The 20,037-nt window shown below is 43.5% G+C and overlaps 1 protein-coding gene across 5 annotated transcripts in view; it reads right to left on the bottom strand.

The window, feature by feature from the left end:
• MTA3 (metastasis associated 1 family member 3) overlaps nt 1-11,033 on the bottom strand; it is a 163,180-nt gene extending 152,147 nt beyond the window's left edge. For all 5 annotated transcript variants that reach the window (XM_082743289.1, XM_082743292.1, XM_082743291.1 and 2 more), the window contains exons 1-3: nt 10,882-11,033; nt 9,170-9,237; nt 32-125 (exon numbers count right to left, since the gene is read on the bottom strand). In XM_082743289.1, coding sequence (XP_082599415.1) covers nt 32-125; nt 9,170-9,237; nt 10,882-10,909 — 190 coding nt within the window. In that variant the 5' untranslated portion in view covers nt 10,910-11,033. The remainder of the gene's footprint in view (nt 1-31; nt 126-9,169; nt 9,238-10,881) is intronic.
• Nucleotides 11,034-20,037: the final 9,004 nt, after the last annotated feature.

Genomic DNA, 20,037 nt, shown 5'->3' with positions numbered 1-20,037 from the left:
CCAAAAAAAATTAAAAAGACAATTAACTTACTAGCATGCTTGTCTGCAAGCATTATAAGCGTGTTCGAAATATCTCGTCGTCTATAAAAGCACACTACTTTTGCTTCCACGTTGCCAGTTGCAGTCTAAGAAATAAGAAAAATAAAAGTTATGTGTACTGAATAGTAGACTCAAGCAGTTTCTAAAACAAAACTAAATACAACACAATTATAAGAACACTCTCATTTATAGTGTGCCAACCCCAACTGCGGGATAATCAGAGAGCTAAAAAATTTAAATGAGGATAAGTAGCATTTGCAAAGGTTCCAAGTGAAACCGAAATGTCAAACATACAATAACTTACTGGCATTAATTAAACTAAAGTGATCAGATCGCTTTAATGAACCAGAGAATGAAATCTGATTAGCCTTGAGAAACTAGTACCCCAAATTTTAAAAGCCACAATGTAACTTATTCAAGACAGTTAAACATATTTCCTCCAAACCCACTCCCAGAAGCATAGGCTAAGAGTAAAATCACGCAGCCCTCCTAAACATGATGGGGAAGCTCTGTGAATGCAGGGAGCCATCACCCAGAATGGAACAGACGACTCAGAAAAGCATTCTCCAGCCCAGGTACCTCTATGAATCCGTAATAGTTAATATTCTCAGTTTCTTTATCTTCACATGTGAAAGTATTAAAAAACTTTGAGTTATGAACACTGAAGCTCTTATTTATTTTCGACTACCATCTAGAATAGAACCAATATTCAGTTAGGTTGTAATTTTCTGCAGCTGGGGCCCAGGCTCCTACTCTCCTATTCCTTATGAATTCTGAGAACTTTCAAGGTCAATCATTCATTACGAAGTTCCTTGTAGAAACACACAGATTACAGTCAAATTCCAGTTTTCCAAAAAATTTGAGAACAAATTTTCAGAATTTCTCTGGACTTACGGATATATTCAGACATAAAGAAATAAGAATATACATATGCTGCAGTAAATGTGTCGATTTTATGAAGATCAGTAGCAGTATTTTAGAATGAGAAACAGTCATGGAGAAATTTGTCCCTTTGAATTGAAATCATATTAAATCCTAACCAAAGTGCTTCTATATTTCACAATATTGTGATCAAATACATCCTCCAGAAGTAATGATCCAGCAATCTAATAAATGAACAGGCCAGTATTTCTTGTAAATAAAATCTATCAAATGACTATGATTACAAGCTCTTTATCAGTTCTGTTTTAAGACAAAAGCATGTTCAAAACACAAAGCAAGCATTTAAAGGCATATTTTTTCCTACCTCTCTAGTGAGTTCCTCCACTAGGAATACTCTATAAAACTAATTAAATTCTTATTTAAACCTGCTTGAGGTAGAGGGGCATAGTTCAAAATAAACATTCTCTTCTAAACGATGCACACGCTTAGCTATTAGGTATTTTATAACTACAGTATTCCTCTTTCCCTCTACAAATACACACACTCACACACATCCTTTCAAGCATGCCTCAAAAGTTCAGCTACTCAAACTGTGGTCCAAGGCCCAGTCTACAACTCCTGCTGCATAATGAAATGAGAACAGAGACTGAGAATGTGTGTTAGAGCATTTGGTAAAATTTAACCTACTGAACCTAATAATGAAAAATGAAGACTTGTTGGGTGCCTGGGTGGCTCACTGGGTTAAGCCTCTGCCTACTTGTGTTCTCTCTGTCAAATAAATGGATAAAATCTTTAAGAAAGAAAAAGAAGACTTGTGAACTTCATTTTTCTTTTTTTTTTTTTTAATTTTATTTTATAAAAGCAGTTTGAGATAGTGAACCGTCTTAAAAATCTTTCAGCACAGGGCGCCTGGGTGGCTCAGTGGGTTAAGCCGCTGCCTTCGGCTCAGGTCATGATCTCAGGGTCCTGGGATCGAGTCCCACATCGGGCTCTCTGCTCGGCGGAGAGCCTGCTTCCTCCTCTCTCTCTCTCTCTGCCTGCCTCTCTGCCTACTTGTGATCTCTCTCTGTCAAATAAATAAATAAAATCTTTAAAAAAAAAAAAAAAAAAAATCTTTCAGCACAAATAGTTAGCCATGTACCGCTCTAAAGACCTAGGTTAGGAGCTCCTGGCTGGCTCAGTTGGTAGAGCATGCGACTCTTGATCTCAGAGTTGTGAGTTTAAGCCCCACACTGGATGGAGAGATTACTTAAAACCTTAAAAGGGGTGCCTGGGTGGCTCAGTGGGTTAAAGCCTCTGCCTTCGGCTCAGGTTCCAGGGTCCTGGGATCGAGCCCCACATCAGGCTCTCTGCTCAGTAGGGAGCCTGGTACCCCCTCTCTCTGCCTGCCTCTCTGCCTACTTGTGATTTCTGTCAAATAAATAAATAAAATCTTAAAATTTAAAAAAAGGTTAAAATTTTTTTTAAAAGGCGGGGGTGCCTGAGTGGGGCAGTCAGTCGGTTAAGCGGTTGGTTGGAGATGGAGCCCTCCACATTCAGCAGGGGATCTGCTGGAGATTTTCTTTTCCTCTCCCTTTGCCCCTCCCCACCATTCATGGGGCATGGGAGCTCTCTCTCTCTCTCTCAAGTAAATAAATAAATCCTTAAAAAAAATAAAAAAGATGAAGCCACAACAACAGCAATTTCTTTGCCGTGTTCTTTTCTCCATTTAGGTTGCAGCCTCTTAAATCCCTATTCTGTCAAGCACATTTACTAAAATATCTTCTATCGATAAGGGGCTTTTCTTAAGCTCTAAAATCATTTATTTTTTTTAAAAGATTTTATTTATTTATTGGACAGAGAGAGAGAGCACAAGTAGGCAGAGAAGCAAGCAGAGAGAGAGGAGGAAGCAGTCTCCCTGCTGAGCAGAGAGCCAGATGCGGAGCTCAATCTCAAGACCCTGGGATCATGACCTGAGCCAAAGGCAGAGACTTTAATCCACTGTGCCACCCAGGCACCCCTAAAATCATTTTAGTCAACCTTTCATTCATGTCTGTTTCTATCCCAACTTAGGAAACACTATTAAAACAAAAAGAAAACAGAAAAACCCACTACAGGGGCGCCTGGGTGGCTCAGTGGTTGAGCCGCTGCCTTCGGCTCAGGTCGTGATCTCAGGGTCCTGGGATCGAGTCCCGCATCGGGCTCTCTGCGCAGCGGGGAGCCTGCTTCCTCCTCTCTCTCTCTCTCTCTCTGCCTGCCTCTCTGCCTACTTGTGATTTCTCTCTGTCAAATAAATAAATAAAATATTTAAAAAAAAATAAAAAATAATAATAAAAAAAAATAAAAAAGAAAAAAAAAAAAGAAAAACCCACTACACATACACTTTACATTTCGGAAAGTGCATGGTTTGCCTAAAGTAAAGAACAAGGGAAAAGTGACTTTCCTTTCCCGATTTCTGTCCTTATCCCCAAGAGATCCCAAGTGGTAGGAGATATCTTACCTTGGGTTTCATGAGGGAATCTCCTGAATCTATGTGCAAATTCCTATATATGCAAATGCAGATGGAGGTAGAGGGTATCATCAAACACTCAAAGAAATTAGTGACTCCCCTCTCCCAACCAAAATGACAGAAGGCACGAAACGGTAAAATGAATCTCAGAACAAGTCACATGGCCAATAAAATGTACAGACTATGAAGGTACACACAAGTTTTACAAAATACGCATCAAAAACAAAACAAAAATAGCAAGTAACATGCTAATTTTTTCACGAGCTTAACTTCTAAAACTTTCTGAAACTATACTGTTACTATGAGCCCAAAGCTTTCTCTCACATGCATGCAGACACAATCTTTACAAGAACACCCAACTTAAACAGTAACTAAATAAAATTAACCAAAAGTTGTTTTCTCTTTTTTTTTTTTAAGATTTTATTTATTTATTTGACAGAGAGAAATCACAAGTAGATGGAGAGGCAGGCAGAGAGAGAGAGAGAGAGGAAAGCAGGCTCTCTGCTCGATGCGGGACTCGATCCCAGGACTCTGAGATCATGACCTGAGCTGAAGGCAGCGGCTTAACCCACTGAGCCACCCAGGCACCCCAAAAGTTGTTTTCATAATTTTAATCTTATATTCGCCCTCCAAAAGATCACCTTCATAATATCTGAGTACAAATTAGGAGAGAGGAAAAAAGGAAAGATAATCAATGTTGAACTGTGTTCATCAACTGATATTTACTTTTGCACCTAAAAGTTTCCAAAACTTTTAGGGAGATAAACTGAGACAAAAAATCTATTACTGGGGGGGCGCCGGGTGGCTCAGTTGGTTGGACGACTGCCTTCGGCTCAGGTCATGATCCTGGAGTCCCCGGATCGAGTCCCGCATCGGGCTCCCAGCTCCACGGGGAGTCTGCTTCTCCCTCTGACCTTCTCCTCGCTCATGTTCTCTCTCACTGTCTGTCTCTCAAATAAATAAATAAAATCTTTAAAAAAAAAAAATCTATTACTGGGGACATCTGGCTGACTCAGTTGGTGAAGTGTGCAACTCTTGATCTCGAGGTTGTGCATCTGAGCCCCGTGTTGGGTGTAGAGATTACTTAAAAATAGTATCTTTTTAAAAAAGTTATTACTGTAATTTTAAAAAATGAAATATTGTAGTCCAGCTTTCAAACTGAACAAGTAACATTGCAAATAGGATTTTTTGCTACAGAATCTAGGGGCACCTGGGTGGCTCAGAGGGTTAAGCCTCTGCCTTCGGCTCAGGTCATGATCTCAGGGTCCTGGGATCAAGCCCCGAATCAGGCTCTCTGCTCAGCAGGGAGCCTGCTTACCTTTCTCTCTCTGCCTGCTTCTCTGCCTACTTGTGATCTCTGTCTGTCAAATACATAAATAAAATCTTAAACAACAACAACAACAACAACCAGAATCCATTCTGTAAAAGGGAATTTTGGGGCCACCTTGGTGGCCCAGTTGGTTGAGCATCTGCCTTTAGCTCAGGTCATGATCCCAGGCTCCTGGGATGGAGCCATTGAGCCCTGATCTCCCAAGTCGTTAGGCTCCCTGCTCCGTGGGGAACCTGCTTCTACCTCTCCCTCTGCTTGCTGCTCCCCCTGCTTATGCTCTGTCAAATGAATAAACAAAATCTTTAAAAAAAAAAAAAAAAAAGTGAATTGTCTATAACAATGGTGACTGACAGCTTATCCTAGGAATTTTGTTACAAAAACACATTCTATCCAGAAGATAATTAACAGGGGCCACCTGGCTCCTGGCTGGCTCAGTCAGCAGAACATTTGGTTTTTGATCTCAGGGTCCTGAGTTGAAGCCCCACTTTGGGTGTAGAGATTTCTTTTTTTTTTTTTTTTTTTTTTAAGATTTTATTTATTTATTTGACAGACAGAGATCACAAGTAGGCAGAGAGGCAGGCAGAGAGAGAGAGAGAGAGGGAAGCAGGCTTCCTGTGGAGCAGGGAGCCCGATGCGGGGCTCGATCCCAGGACCCTGAGATCATGACCCGAGCCGAAGGCAGCAGCCCAAACCACTGAGCCACCCAGGTGCCCCGGGTGTAGAGATTTCTAAAAATAGATATTTAATAAAATAGGTTAATGTCCTTTTTTTTTTTTTTTAATTTTTTTGATTTAAGTAATCTCTACACCCAATGCAGGGCTCAAACTCATGACTCCAAGATCAAGAGTCACATGCTCTACCAAATGACCCAGCCAAGAGCCTCTAGGTTAATGTCTTTTCCTATCCTGGCTTGATTAGAATGTATCAAGTGTTCTTAAATTCATTATTTGGATTTCCCATCGTGTTAACTTTCCCCACTTTGCCAACTTAACCTCTGATCCTCTCAGGGCCTTTATCTGGAAGACTAATGTGGCCTCTCTCCCATGGCTACCTCTTTCTTATTCTTTAGGCCTCAACTTCAATGTCCTTGAGATCCTTTCCTTTTCTATCCAAAAGAAGGGACCTCTGCTATTCCCTAAGTCAAGGCTCTTGTTTATGTCCTTCTTAAAAGTTAACATCAGGATGCCTGGGTGGCACAGTATATTAAGCTTCTGACTCTTTGTTTTGGTTCAGGTCATGAGATCAAGCACTAAGTCAAGTTCCCTCCTCAGCACAGCATCTGCTTGAGGTTCTCTCTACCTCTCCCTTTGCCTCTCCCCCTACTCATATTTTCTCTCTCAAGTAAATACATAAATCTTAAAAAAAAAAAAAAAAGTTAACATCATTTTTGCTATTTTCTTTATGCCTGTTAATTTGCCTTTTCATGTACCCACCCCCCCCATGAGAATGGAGACTCTGTGTGGGCAGAAAACATGTCTGTATTGTTCACTGTTATATATCTGAGCCTAGTCTAGTGCCTGGTACATAACAGGTACTCAATAAATATTTGTTTAGTGAATTATTTAAAATAAGATATCCTTTCCACATTATTTCAGAAATAAAGGCCCTATTGGACGCCTGGGTGGCTCGGTCAGTTGAGTATCTGCCTTCAGGTCCTAGGATCGAGTCCTGCATTGGGCTCTTTGCTTAGTCTGGAGCCTGCTTCTCCCTTTGCCTCTGCCTGCTGCTCCCCTTGCTTGTACTATCTCTTTCTCTCTCTATCTGACAAATTAATAAGTAAAACATTTTTTAAAAAAAGAAAGTCCCTATGTATGGGATGCCTGGGTGGCTCAGTCAGTTAAGTGTCTGCCTTTGGCTCGGGTCATGATGCTGGAGTCCCAGGATGGAGCCCCACATCAAGCTCCCTGCTCAGCAGGGAGTCAGCTTCTCCCTCTGCCCCTCCCCCAGCTCATGTTCTCTTTCTTGCTTAGTCTCTTGCTTCCAAATAAATAAATATATTTTTTTAATGGCCCTAAGTAAATATTTAGTATTTAGTCAATCTGACTTATTTACCAATAATCCATTCATTCAAACTGCTACCATCTGAAAGTACAGTCTACTCTCTCATAATTCAGTCCTCCCCAGCCTGCATAAAACCATTAATATATGAAGGGCTCTCTGCTGAAAGCAGACAGCCAGTGAGAAGGTAAGGATGGAAAGTGAGGGATACTTCTGGAGTGAAGAGTAATATAATGATAAAGGAGTGTGAAATGAGCCAGGTTCAAGCCAGGTGTGCAACCCAGTCACTTAACCACTGTGTCCTTCACAACAACTCCAGGATGCATCTATCCTAAAGGTTTAAGGTTATTCTGAGGCAAAAAAAAAAAAAAAAAAGTAAAAATATGAATCCCCAGATCATATGCTTCCAGAACACCATGATCTGATGTTTGCAAATTTAGCACAGCTGCAATTTTCCTTCTACTTGTGGGATTATTTGGCTGATGCTTGTCTCCACTACCAGACCTATTTTTGTTCACCCTTGAATTCCTAAAAGCACATATCTAAAAATGCCTGGCAGGTAGCAGGTCCTCAGAAATATCTGAAAAATGAATGAATCAAAATACTTTGTAAATGGTAAAGCTACATGCAAGCATTAACGTCAGACATTTGAGAAATTCATTAATTCAACAAATATTTACCGAATGCCTTAACTATGTGCCAGTCACTTATTCTAAGGCACTTGGAATGCATTAGTGAACAGAAAAGATCACCTCACACAGAGCTTACATTCTAGTCTGGGAAAATGGGCAATGAAAATAAACACAATAAGGAAGTATACTGGAAGGTGATAAATGATATGGAGAAAAGAGTAAGGCAGAGCAAGACACAGGGGATTAGAAACAACTTGGTGGCCCTAAGGTATATGCATATGAAAACAGCCAAGAGTCTACTGTGCTTAGAGCTAAATGAGCAAGGCAGAGAGCAGTAAGAATGGAGGTCAGAGGGACAGGGAGCAGGCAGAGAATATATCTCAAAGGCCAACATTTTTCTTTGTATCCTAATTAATTCTCTAAATAAATAAACTGATAATCAGTTTCAAGTTGCTATACTCTTATACATCAATAACATAAAAGAGAAGATCAGAATAATGCTCCAACATTTCCCACCCAAAGACTGATCTAATCCTAAAGCCATTCTCTTCATTTGTTGGTGGTGGTCTCTAATACAACAGAATTTTTATAAATGCAAGGTCCATGGGGATCTCTCCAGAAGCAAATCAAGATCTCAGGGTTCATCGCGTGCCTGGGTGGCTCTGCCAGCAAAGCATCTGGCTTTGGCTCAGGTCATGATCCCAGGGTCCTGGGACAGAGACCCACATCAGGCTCCCTGCTCAGTGGGGAGCCTCCTTCTCCCTCTCCCTGCCACTCCCTCTGCTTATACATACTCTCTCTCTCTCTCTCTCTCTCTCGTCAAATAAATAAATAAAATCTTTAAAAAACAAACAAAACTCAGCATTCATAAACCAGAAATGCCCTAAATCAGACTTTGCTTCCTGGGACTCAGAATTGGCCCAATCTCTACATGGTACTTTGGGGGAAATGTATAGCTAGACAGTCCCCAACATTTTAACACTAGGAATTCTCTTAAGCTATAAAAATAACCTTCAAAGCTGGTTGGGAAGAAACCAGAGCACCATTAGTAATCCATGGTTCATACTGTTTATGACTTTTCATATGCCCCCATTATAAAAGCTCACCTATTACAAAGTCACAATGCTTCTGATGTCCTAGACACAAGCAATCAAAAACAAACCTTAATATAAAAGTTTTATTTACTTAAGGCCTAAAGTAGGAAGCTACTTTACATTGTACCAAAACTGTATTCTTTTTTTTTTTTTTTAAAGATTTTATTTATTTATTTGACAGACAGATCACAAGTAGGCAGAGAGGCAGTCAGAGAGAGAGGAAGGGAAGCAGGCTCCCCACTGAGCAGAGAGCCCGATGCGAGGCTCGATCCCAGGACAAAACTATATTCTTATTAGTCAGTCTTATCCAAAATTTTATAAATTCCCTTTAATACTTTATTTCCTAGCTTTCTCCTTCTAAAACTAGAAGAGAAAAACAATAATCCACCAAAAAAGGGAGAAAAACAATTATAACTTTAAATGTAAAAAAGGGATTGAGTTACAGGAGTGCCCTGCCTTGAGAAACTCTCAGCAATCAAAGGAAATCTGCAGATGTTAAATACTTCGTAACATTTAATATCATAGGTAATTATACAAAGCAAAAGAATATTCAGAATTCTGCATGACTGTCTACTCTGCAATCGCTACTTTCAAAGAGTCTAGGAATGAAAGTAAAATCACCCCTTATGCCCTTTACCTAATTACCCTTCAAAGGAAACCAATTATTTTTTAATATTAAAATCCTAAACATTCAGTGTATATATACCTTGTTAAGTTCTTCTATCCTTCTGATTAGATACGGGTTACTGGAGGAATTCTCAAAGTAGACATAATCTGTAATTAAAGGAAGTAAAGAGCTTAATCTTTTCAACAGAAAGTTCACATTTGTCAATCTATGACTTTCTATATTAGGCAATGCACATTCAAAATGAAGCGCGTAATTCATTCCCGGGGAAAAGCAATACAACTTTAATATATTTTCTCATATGCCTACTATTCACAGACCCTTATTTTCCTGGCATTTTCATTTCAATTAATGTGTTATCAAGTTCTCCTAGTATTTGGAGCCACTCATCACTTCTTTACTAATAAACAAAAAGACTTTTCTCATCACCGAGTAGTCAGGGCTGACTAAACAGGTCTTTCATGCTATAACTGCTTCCACATCTTTTCCCTCCAATCCAATTTACCCTGGAGTATGCTTCTCACATGAAACTATTGACCTAAGACAAATTCAGAGCATCTTGAGAAGCTTAGCAGCCCAAAGTACATTTCAATCACCAACTTAAAAAAAAAAAAATCAGGTGAGCAGAGTAGGTGAGAGGAAACACATTGACAAACTTTTCCACAGCTCTATTTGGGATGATGGGGGGGTGGGGGCATGAAAGGGGGTTCCCTTTCTGAAAGAGCTCTCTGGAGATGATACGGGGATTTTGTTAGGCTCTTTAGCAAATTTAATCCAGATCCATTTAGGGTCCTGTTATAAAGAAATCACTGCAGGCTTTCAATTAAAAAAGATAAAAATTTTCAAGTGTGGCTTTTCCTCTCATGTAATAGGCTCCCTGGAAACTTCCCACTGTGTGTTTATTTGAAAGGCTGGGCTGCATTGTTATTGTCTATCTTAGTGGCTCTTTCCAGTCTCTCTTCTGCAAACTGGCCTCATTTGTCCAGGCCATTCCCACCACCATCCATCAGGAGCTCAGCTAATGAGCAGAGAAGAGCAAGTCTCACACACAAACACGCCACTTATCTGAATTATTATTTTACCAAGAAAGAGGGAGGAGGGCGTCGTGAGTAGGGAGAAAGTTTGTTTGACCTTATTTCTCTCTTCTGCAGAAGGTTGGGAAGGAGGCAGTCACCAGAGCAAACGTCCAGGCAGAGCTCAACTCCCCACCTCTGGCTGCAGTGCCCGGCCCCACTAAGCCCCATCTTGGGGGGCTGGGCAAGAAACGGGAGGGGGAGTGAGGAAGGAGAGGTGCAGGGCCCTGTCCCCGCAAACAGGCCTGTCCAGCTGTGCCCCCGGCTCTGCCCCCATCTCCCCCACCCCACACTCCCACTGAAGGGGAGGAGTAGAGCCAGGGGGATGTTCCCCGGTCCCCTCCAAGCCCCCACTGCCTGAAAGCCACGCGGGGAAAGACCACCCTATTAGGGGGCTCGACGGCCGATACCCAATGGGGGCGTCCTGGAAGGGGGCGTCTGAGAATTCACACCCCCCAAGTAAAGGCCTGGCCCTAGAAAACTGAGCGGGGTTGGGAGCGGAGGGGGAGGGTGGGCGCCGGCCCCCGGAGGGCCACGGTCGGGGGAGGGGCGGGTGGCGGGGGTGGGGAGCCCCGGCCCCCTCTGCGGGCCCCGGCGCCCCCCACCCCTGCGCTCTGGGCCCGGGCGCCCGCCGCTCCCGGCGGTTAAGGTGAACTCGCCCGGATCCCCTACTCCCGGAGCCCGCTCCCAGACGGGCCGGGTCGGGCCGAGCCTTCCTACCTCCGACCCGGTACATGTTGGCCGCCATGTCCGCCCGCCCGCCCGCGGAGCCCGAGCCGAGCCCCGCCCGCCGCTGCCGCCGCCGCCGCCGCCGCCGCCGCCTCAGCCTCAGCCTCGGCCGCCGCCGCCGCCGCCGCCGCCTCGCCACGGGGGGAGGGGAGGGAGGGACCGAGGGGAGGGGGAAGTGAATGGGAGGGGACGCCGCGGGGTGGGGGTAGGTTCCCGCCCCCAGCGACGGGCCAGCACGGCCGTGACGGCCGGGCCGGGGGAGGTCGCTGCGGGGCCAGCGGGGACCTGGGGAGGGCGGCGGTTTGGGGGCCCTCGCTGGAAGTGGAGGACCCTAGGGCAAGGGTCGTGGCCGAAGCGGAGGCCTGTATTGGCGAACGCAGACCAGGAGCTGTTGGATAATTGGGGTGGGGGCAGGGGCTCAGACTCTCCCGAGCCCATACCGCCCCCGCCAGTGTACCCTGTCACCTAGCGACCCCTAGACAGGTCTTCCTCCCTGCTCTGTCCCTGGGGAGCCCTTGCATGCGAGACCTCGAGCACGTGGGTGCCTGCCTGGGACAAACACTTGGAAACAAATAAGTGCACGCAGCAGAGCACCTTCATCACGGTGATGTTAATGCGGAGGGCCTGGAACCTGCAGGAGGACTCCAGGTGCTACCAGCTTCACCAGGGAGAGACCCTGCTGGGACGAGCCTAGAAAAACTGAGACCCTCCCAAGTTCACCCCAACTGCATTGACAGAACTATCAGCGTTCACCCCAAAACTGGGCTGAACAGAACACACTCCTGCACACGCTGAGGCCTTGCCTCTAGAGGCCTATATACGGTGCTGCCCCGCCAGGACAACTGGCCCTTTTTGCCAATAGGAGAGCAAGGCCCTACCTGTTTACCATTACCGCCCCCCCCCACACATACACACACAAAGGGGCAGATAGTTTCAGTCACCTTGCTGTTGATGGACTGCTAATTAGTTATGTGCCTAAAGCTTTTAAATCATTATTTTCCCATGCTAATTCTCTAAGCATTCCCTGTGTTCTCAGCCTCCATTCCCTCACAGAAGCAAACAAAAAACCAAACTGAGTTGAATCTTAGTTGGCAATCCCCCAAATGAACGCAAACAACTTTTTTAAAAAGCCAACCCAGGGCGCCTGAGTGGCTCAGTCAGTTGAGTATCTGACGCTTGATTTTGGCTCAGGTTATGACCTCAGGGGCTGGGATCCGGTGGGCTCCATGCTCAGTGGAAAGCCTGTTTGGGATTCTCTCCCCCCTACCCCTACCCTCCCCTGCTGCCCCCACCCCCACGCTCTCCTGTGCCTACTCTCTTACTCTCAAATAAGTCTTTTTAAAAGTTTTGTTTTAGGGGCGCCTGGGTGGCTCAGTGGGTTAAGCCGCTGCCTTCCACTCAGGTCATGATCTCAGGGTCCTGGGATCGAGATCTCAGGGTCCTGGGATCGAGTCCCATGTCGGGCTCTCTGCTCGGCAGGGAGCCTGCTTCCTCCTCTCTCTCTGCCGGGCTCTCTGCCTGCTTGTGATCTGTCTGTCAAATAAATAAATTAAATCTTTAAATAAAATAAAAATTTTGTTTTAAATTAAAAAAAATAAAAAGCCAATCCATTCCAAAATACTCCCAGACATTGTTGTACAATCCTGGAAAAGTTGATCCCTCACTGTTGTGGGCTGGGTTTGGAGTTGCTGGTGATTTACAGTAGCTACATGTTGGTGACTCTGGGTGTGGGGTCTGTGCAGGGATGGGCAATGTCCCTAGAAAAGAAGATTGTGTTTTGTTTGTATGGTGATGGCATTTGTGATGGTCCATTATCACAAATTATTAAAGTGACAATTTTCTACATAGTTTAGGCAAAGTAAAAAATAAAGTAAGTCACCTTTGCCTGAATTACCTGGATGATTTGTGTGACCCAAGTTTCTTCAGGTATAAAATGGGAACTTTAGTTTCATTTTGCAGGTGGGGTGAGGATCAGCTGTGATGATATATGAAAATACTTTATAAACCATTCAACATACAGCACTATGCAAATAACAGGTGTCTGTTGATTTTATTAACTCCATAAAGTTTCAAATTCCCAAGGGTTTTATGCCATGGGTACAATGTGAGCCTGTGTCAGCTCTTCTGAACCAGAGGGGAAAAAAAGCAGAAGTGTTCTGTTATGCACACAGAATAGCTGTTGTTTATCATAATCCTTTTACTGGAGATCCCACAGAAAACATATTGTGACATATCTGACATCGCTCTCTCCATTTCTGTGCTGACACATAAATAGGTTGAATAATTCGCCGGGAATCATTCAGCAAACCGGTAGCAGTATTAGGATTATAATTCTGCCCTTCCCTCTGGTCTAGCATTCTCTAAACCCAAAAGACTTTCTCCAAGGGAAAAGGCCCCCTGAAAACCATAAACCACGAAGAAATGCATCACAAGCTTTAGAGGGTTTGTCTATTATTTTTAAGTAAATGAACAAATTCTCCCCTTCAAAATATTTCTCTGTTTCTATTATTTCTGTATTTCTGTCTCATTTCCCCAGCTTTGTGCACCTTACCATGTGTTTGTGGTGACTGTACTCACCATAGTAAATGGGTGTAAGGTGCCAAGAAAACTCCCTCCATCCATACCCATCTCCTCCCCCTTAGGAACAGCCTTATCTAAAAGCCCCCCCAGGAAAGGCCTCAGAGACTTGTGGGGAGAAGCAAGAAGGTTGATGGCACCAGAACCCAGGGCCTTTCCTTCTTCCAGATTCTGTATATTCAACCTCTTCTACCTCTAGCTCTTGGGCCAATGACTTCTTCATAGGACATGCTCAGTATCTGACAGCATAAATAACCAACGAATCACGGGCTCAATATCGTTAGGGATCTAGGTACTGAGTTAAATGCAAGGTACTTTGTCTATGAAACTTACATACCTCTGAATATCTAAGGGGAACTCCCATGTGGGAGTTGAGTGAATTTTGGAGATTAAAAGAAATCCTCAGGGACACCTGGGTGGCTCAGTTGGTTAAGCAGCTGCCTTCGGCTCAGGTCATGATCCCAGCGTCCTGTGATCGAGTCCCACATCGGGCTCCTTGCTCGGCAGGGAGCCTGCTTCTCCCTCTGCCTCTGCCTGCCATTCTGTCTGCCTGTGCTCGCTCGTTCTCCCTTTCTCTCCCTGACAAATAAATAAAATCTTTTAAAAAAATAAAAAATAAAAGAAATCCTCAAACCAGACAAAAGGTGGAAAAGTCTTAACCTTCAAAGACAGCAAAGGCACCTCTATCTCCACAGGCTGCATGATTCAGGTCACAACCATGTCATCAACCAACCCAAACACTCCTAATTTGACGGTTTAGCTTTAAGGCCTAGAGCAAGACTCTAACACCTCTGAGCCTTAAATTCTTCAAAATATGATTAGGGATTGACACCTATGGCCAAGGCCTATGCTAAAAATTTAAATATAGAGAGAGTTTGGCACATGTTAAGAACTTTCTATATGTTAGGTCCCTTCTCTCTATTTCAGCCATCCTCACTGCTAAAGAAGAGGTGTCTTCTTCTTGCCAGAAATCCCAGAGCAAATCCAGCCTCCTGTGGGTAAAATTTCCCGACATGGCTGTTGTGATTCAAGAATCGTGATAAGGGGGGCGCCTGGGTGGCTCAGTGGTTTGGGCTGCTGCCTTCGGCTCAGGTCATGCTCTCAGGGTCCTGGGATCGAGTCCCGCATCGGGCTCTCTGCTCGGCAGGGAGCCTGCTTCCTTCCCTTCCTCTCTCTCTGCCTGCCTCTCTGCCTGCCTCTCTGCCTACTTGTGATCTCTTGCTGTCAAATAAATAAATAAAATCTTTAAAAAAAAAAAATCGTGATAAGGGATTACCTAAGGGCCCAGGCCCTTCCTGTTCAATTTCTAGCGTCCCACCACTTAGCTGAAGAGAAACAGATGTTCAAGAAAGCAGTAGATGGTACAGAGTTGGTTTTTGTCAGTCTGAGGATGGAGTCATTTTTGTTTGGTTTTTGTTTTGTTGCGTTTTTTAAAATTTTTATTTATTTATTTATCAGAGAGAGAGAGAAAGAGAGCAGGGAGGCAGAGTGGCAGGCAGAGGGAGAAGCAGGCTCCCTGCTCAGCAAGGACCCTAATGCAGGACTCGATCCCAGGATGCTGAGATCATGACCTGAGCTGAAGGCAGCCGCTTAACTGACTGAGCCACCCAGGTATCCCTGAGGATACAGTTTTCATTAGGATCTACGGAGATGGCCATAGAGTTTGGAAGCTTTGTGATAATTGAACTCAGGAAAGGAACTTGGGTGGAGGGGGTGGGTCGGGGGAGTGTAGAATGTAAATAATCTGAAAGTAGATGCCAGGCTTTGGATAAAAGACTGTATCTTTTTCTTTCACACTCTCTCTTTTTTCTTTTCTTTCATTAACTTATGTAGTAAAATTCTTTTGGAAAAAGGCCAGCCTGTCTCAGCTATTCTAAGGAGGTCCTGGGTTTTAAAGTGTATGAGTGTATCCTAGGAAAAAGGTAAGCATAGGACGGCAAGAATTAAAGCAAGGAGCCCTTGAAGGAAAGGAAACCCAAGACAGGCATTCTTCTCAGGTCAGGGAGCTTTTCCTTCCATCCATCCCTATGTTGAAAACATGAAACTCAGAGCCAATCCCTGAAGGTCTTGGTTTTGGAAGTGTGCATTTTAGGGTTCTGTAGTTCTCTCATGCCCTCAAAGGGGAACTGACTCAGCCATTGGGTGGTATCCACAGGAGGTTCTTACTCTGGTGACAATACTGCTTCCAGGCAGCAGAAAAGGGACCAGAAGTCACAATGGGGACAAGGGTGAACCCCAGAAAATTTGAACTAATTGATCTTAGTGCTTTCCTTTTTTAGCCTGTCTAGTGCTATGAATCTGATGGTTGGACAGTTCCAGGTATGGAGTCAGGAGAAAGAATTCTAAGGGACAATGGGAATGTCTAAGGGGTAGAACAGGGAGTGTTTATAGGAATGACTCAGGCTGTAGTAAAGAGGATTAGACAAGGCAGAGAGTCTAGACAGCAGATCAGTTGGCAGTTTAGTAAGAAAGGATGATGGCCTGACCTAGGGTAGAGGCAGTGGGATGTGAGAAAAGTAGAAGGATTTGTGAAAGACTTCGGAGGTAGGGACTATGGGATCGGGTGACTTTGCGGAGGCAGGGTGTGAAAAGGTAACACTACATTATGAGTAAGTCAATGAGAAAAGATATGAAGCAGTGAGTTTAAAACACTGTAGAGGAGGGAGTGCCTGGCTGGCTCAGTAGGAAAAGCACGAGGTATTTGATCTGAGAATGATGAATTCAAGCCCCGTATTGGGTGTAGAGATTATTAAAATAATAATAATAATAATAATAATAAAATAAACTTTAAAATATTAATTAATTAATTAAAGAAAATACTGGGGCACCTGGCTGGCTCAGTTGCAGTAGCGTGCAACGCTTGATCTCAGGGTTGTGAGCTCAGGCCCCACATTGGGTGTAAAGATTACTTTAAAGAAGAAAATAAAATCTTCAAAAATGTTTTTAAAATGAAATACAATACTGTAGAGGAAGGAATTTGGGGGAGGAAGGATAGTTGGCAGATTCAGTGTTAAATGGATTATGTTCAAGGTGCTTTTGGAAACATCCGAATAGATGTTTCCTCTTTAGACAGAGGTGGATGAGTAGGCCTAGAGCTTGGAGAGAGATCGGCGCTGGAAATATCCACTTCTGTGTCACCATCTGCACAGAGCCCAGCCTGTCTTGTCTAAGAAGTAAACCAAACCCAGGCCTCAGGGGAAGAAGCAGGTTCCCTGAGACCTTCAGCTTGGGTAAAAACAGGTTTAGCAGGTCCAGGTTCAGGAGATCAGAGTCCAGGTCCAAATGTGCAAACAGGCAGGGCATGGGCAGAGAGCAACACAAGTCACTGACCAAGACAGACAGTGAAGACAAAGAATGCCCAGGGCTGACCATCTCACAAGGGTCAGTGAGTGAAATTCTCAGATACAGAGAGAGAGTTTTGCTCCCAGCTCTGGAAAAGCAGGCAGGGTTGGGAAGAAAGAAAGCCAGAAAAAAAAGAAAAAAAAAAAACAGGAAAAGAGAAGGGATACAGTCTGAAAAAGCAAACCTGACTATTTCCTACCTTACCTTCTTGCCTCTAAGATGGTGTAGTGGGTTGAATCGTGGTCTCCCAAAAGATGTGATGACCTAAAACTCATGAATGGCATCTTATTTAGATAAAGGGTATTTTCAGATGAAATTAAGGATCTAGAGATGAGATCAGCCTGGATTGGAAGGGCCCCAAATCCAATGACAAGTGTTCTTATAAGAGACAGAAGACACAAAATGAAGAGGAAAAGACCACATGATAGTGGAGACAGAGACTGGAGTTACTTGGTCATAAGCCAAGGAATGTCGAAGATTGCCAGCAACCACCAGATATTGGGGAAGAGGAATGGAATGGATTCTCCCTTAGAGCCCTCAGAAGGAATCAACCCTGCTGACACCTTGATTTCTCTGTGTGGAAATATGTTTCTGTTGTTTGAAGCCACCCAATTTGTAGTAATTTGTTATGGCAGTCCTGGGAAACTAATACAGATGGTATCCACAACTCAATTTTAAGTAAACATAGATTCAGCCAGAAAACACTGAACACTGTATGCAGAGCCTAAGGGACATAACATAAGAGAAGAAAAGAGAGACACGCAAAGAAAAAGGGGGATCCAATACCACTTCATCTATGTCCTGTCCAAACCCTGGAGACAAAGCTTGGCTGTGCTTTTGGTCTGTCTCTCCTCCTAGCTGTCACGGTTGGCTTAATACTAACAGAAAAATAACCACCAGATGCTATGATCCCTAGCTAAGAACCAGTGGAGGCATCCCAACATTTTTTCTTCACCAGCACACCTGAAGGATGTCACACATTCCCAGTAGCAGCAGTCAATTATCAACATGGTGGTGCACCAATTAACCTTTCAGTTGGGTTCCTTTGTCAGAAAGTCTTCTGGCCCCTGAGATCCCAATCCATACTTCTATGGTAGGTAGTATGGTAGAGGTTACCAAAAATATAAGGCCTGTCTACAGAAGTGCCCTTTCCTTCAACAAATATGTATTACGCACTATTGAAGGCATTGAGGACATACCAGTGACTAAGAGAGTCAAAACACTTGTTCCCCTGGAGCTTGTATTCTACGGGGCAAGACAGACAATGAGCAAGTAAAGAAATCAATAGATACGCTAGTATAGAATGATGAATGTTCTAGAGAAAATAAATCAGGATAAGGGAATAAAAAATGATGGTGGTAATCAGGGAAGACCTCTCAGAAGTATTAAGAACTGAAAAGAGACCTAAATGATGGAATGGAATGAACCATTGGGATATCTGGGGAGCAACATTCCAGGTAAAGGGAGTAGCAAGTGCGAATTCCCCAAATCAAGACTCTGCTTGACCTGATCATGACCTAGGAAGGACAGTGTGAGTAAATGAGATCAGGGAGGTGAGCAGGGACAAGATCACGTAAGGCATGCTAGGCCATGGTAAAGAGTTGGGATTGTATTCGAAATATAATGGGAAGATTTTGGATGATTTTAAACACAGGAGTGAGGGAGACCGATTTATGTTTCTTAAAAGATTACTTGAGGAACACAGAATTGAAGGGGGAACGTTATAACATCCAATTCAAAAGAGCATGATTGTTGGGACACCTGGGCAGCTCAGCCTGTTAAGTGGAAGACTCTTGATTTCAGCTCCGATCATGATCTCAGTGTCCTGAAATTGAGCCCCTGTTGGGCTACCTACTCAGTGGGGAATCTGCTTGTCCCTCTCCCTCCTCCTCCTCCCTCCACAGGTTCTCTCACTCTCAAATAAATTTTTTTTAAAAAGCTCATGTCTAAAAAAGCAAGATTGGGACACCGAGGTGGCTCAGTTGATTGAGCGTCTGCCTTTGGCTCAGGTCATGATCCCAGGGACCTGGAATTCAATCCCAGTCAGGCTCCTTGCTCAGCAGGGAGTCTGCTTCTCTACCAGCCCCTCCCTCTGCTGTGCACCTCTCTCTCCTTCTCTGTCTGGCAAATAAATAAAATCTTTAAAAAATAAATAAATAAAAATTAAATTTAAAAAAAGCATGATTGTGTTCTCTGGTGTTATCAAACGGATACTAGGAATTCAAGACTCGCCAATCCAAAACAATTTTTTTCAAAGATTTATTTATTTATTTGAGAGAGACGGCACACAAGCACAAGAAGGGACAGAGGGAGAGGGGAAGCAGACTACCTGCTTAGTAGGGAGCCTGACACAGTGCTAAATCTCACAACCCTGAGATCACGACCCTGACATCATTACCCTGGGATCATGACCAAGAGTCAGACGCTTAGCCTCCTGAGCCATCCAGGCCCCCCTCCAAACCAAAATGTATGACAATGCAAAACCAAAACTCCTGCTGTGTTTCATTTGGTATAATAATGAAAGAGACCACTTCTAACTCTATTTGTGGTTCTGAGACCTGTATCTAATGGCTATGGGGAAAATGGCAACATATACTGGCCACTTTAAAAAATTTTGTACCAAATCATCAAGACCCATGTTTGGAGGTAGAGATTACTATAAATAAATAATAAATAAATAAATAAATGCAAACAGTTTTGTACCAAATCATAAAAGATTATCTAGGGGCCCTTGGGTGGCTCAGTCGGTCAAGCAGCTGCCTTTGGCTCAGGTCATGATCCCAGGGTACTAGGACTGAGCTTCTCATGGGCTCTTTGCTCAATGGAGAGCCTGTTTCTCCCTCTCCCTCTGCCTGCCACTCTGCCTACCTATGCTTTCTATCTTGTCTACAGATAAATAAGTAAAAACAAAAAACAAAAAACAAAAAACATTACCTAATCATATAGGCTGTTTTTCTCCTTTAGCTCTAGTACTGTGATAGCTTTTCACAGGCCATTCACCTAGTCTTTTGGCTGAATTGCATCTTCATAATGGGGGCACATAGTAAGACCAGTGAATCCCATGGGTATGAGCCACTTACTGCATTTTTTCAACTTAAGAAAAAGCTTCTTGGTTGTAAGCAATGACATGTGTAATAGCATGGCCTGAAATAAAGCCTTTTGAAACTTAAAAACAAAAATAAACAAAAAAACCCACAAACAAACAAAAGAAAGATCACTTGAGCTGCT

Source organism: Mustela nivalis, assembly GCF_964662115.1.
Source record: "Mustela nivalis genome assembly, chromosome: 8".
NCBI lineage: Eukaryota > Metazoa > Chordata > Mammalia > Carnivora > Mustelidae > Mustela > Mustela nivalis.
This window is presented reverse-complemented; position numbering and strand designations above follow the sequence as displayed.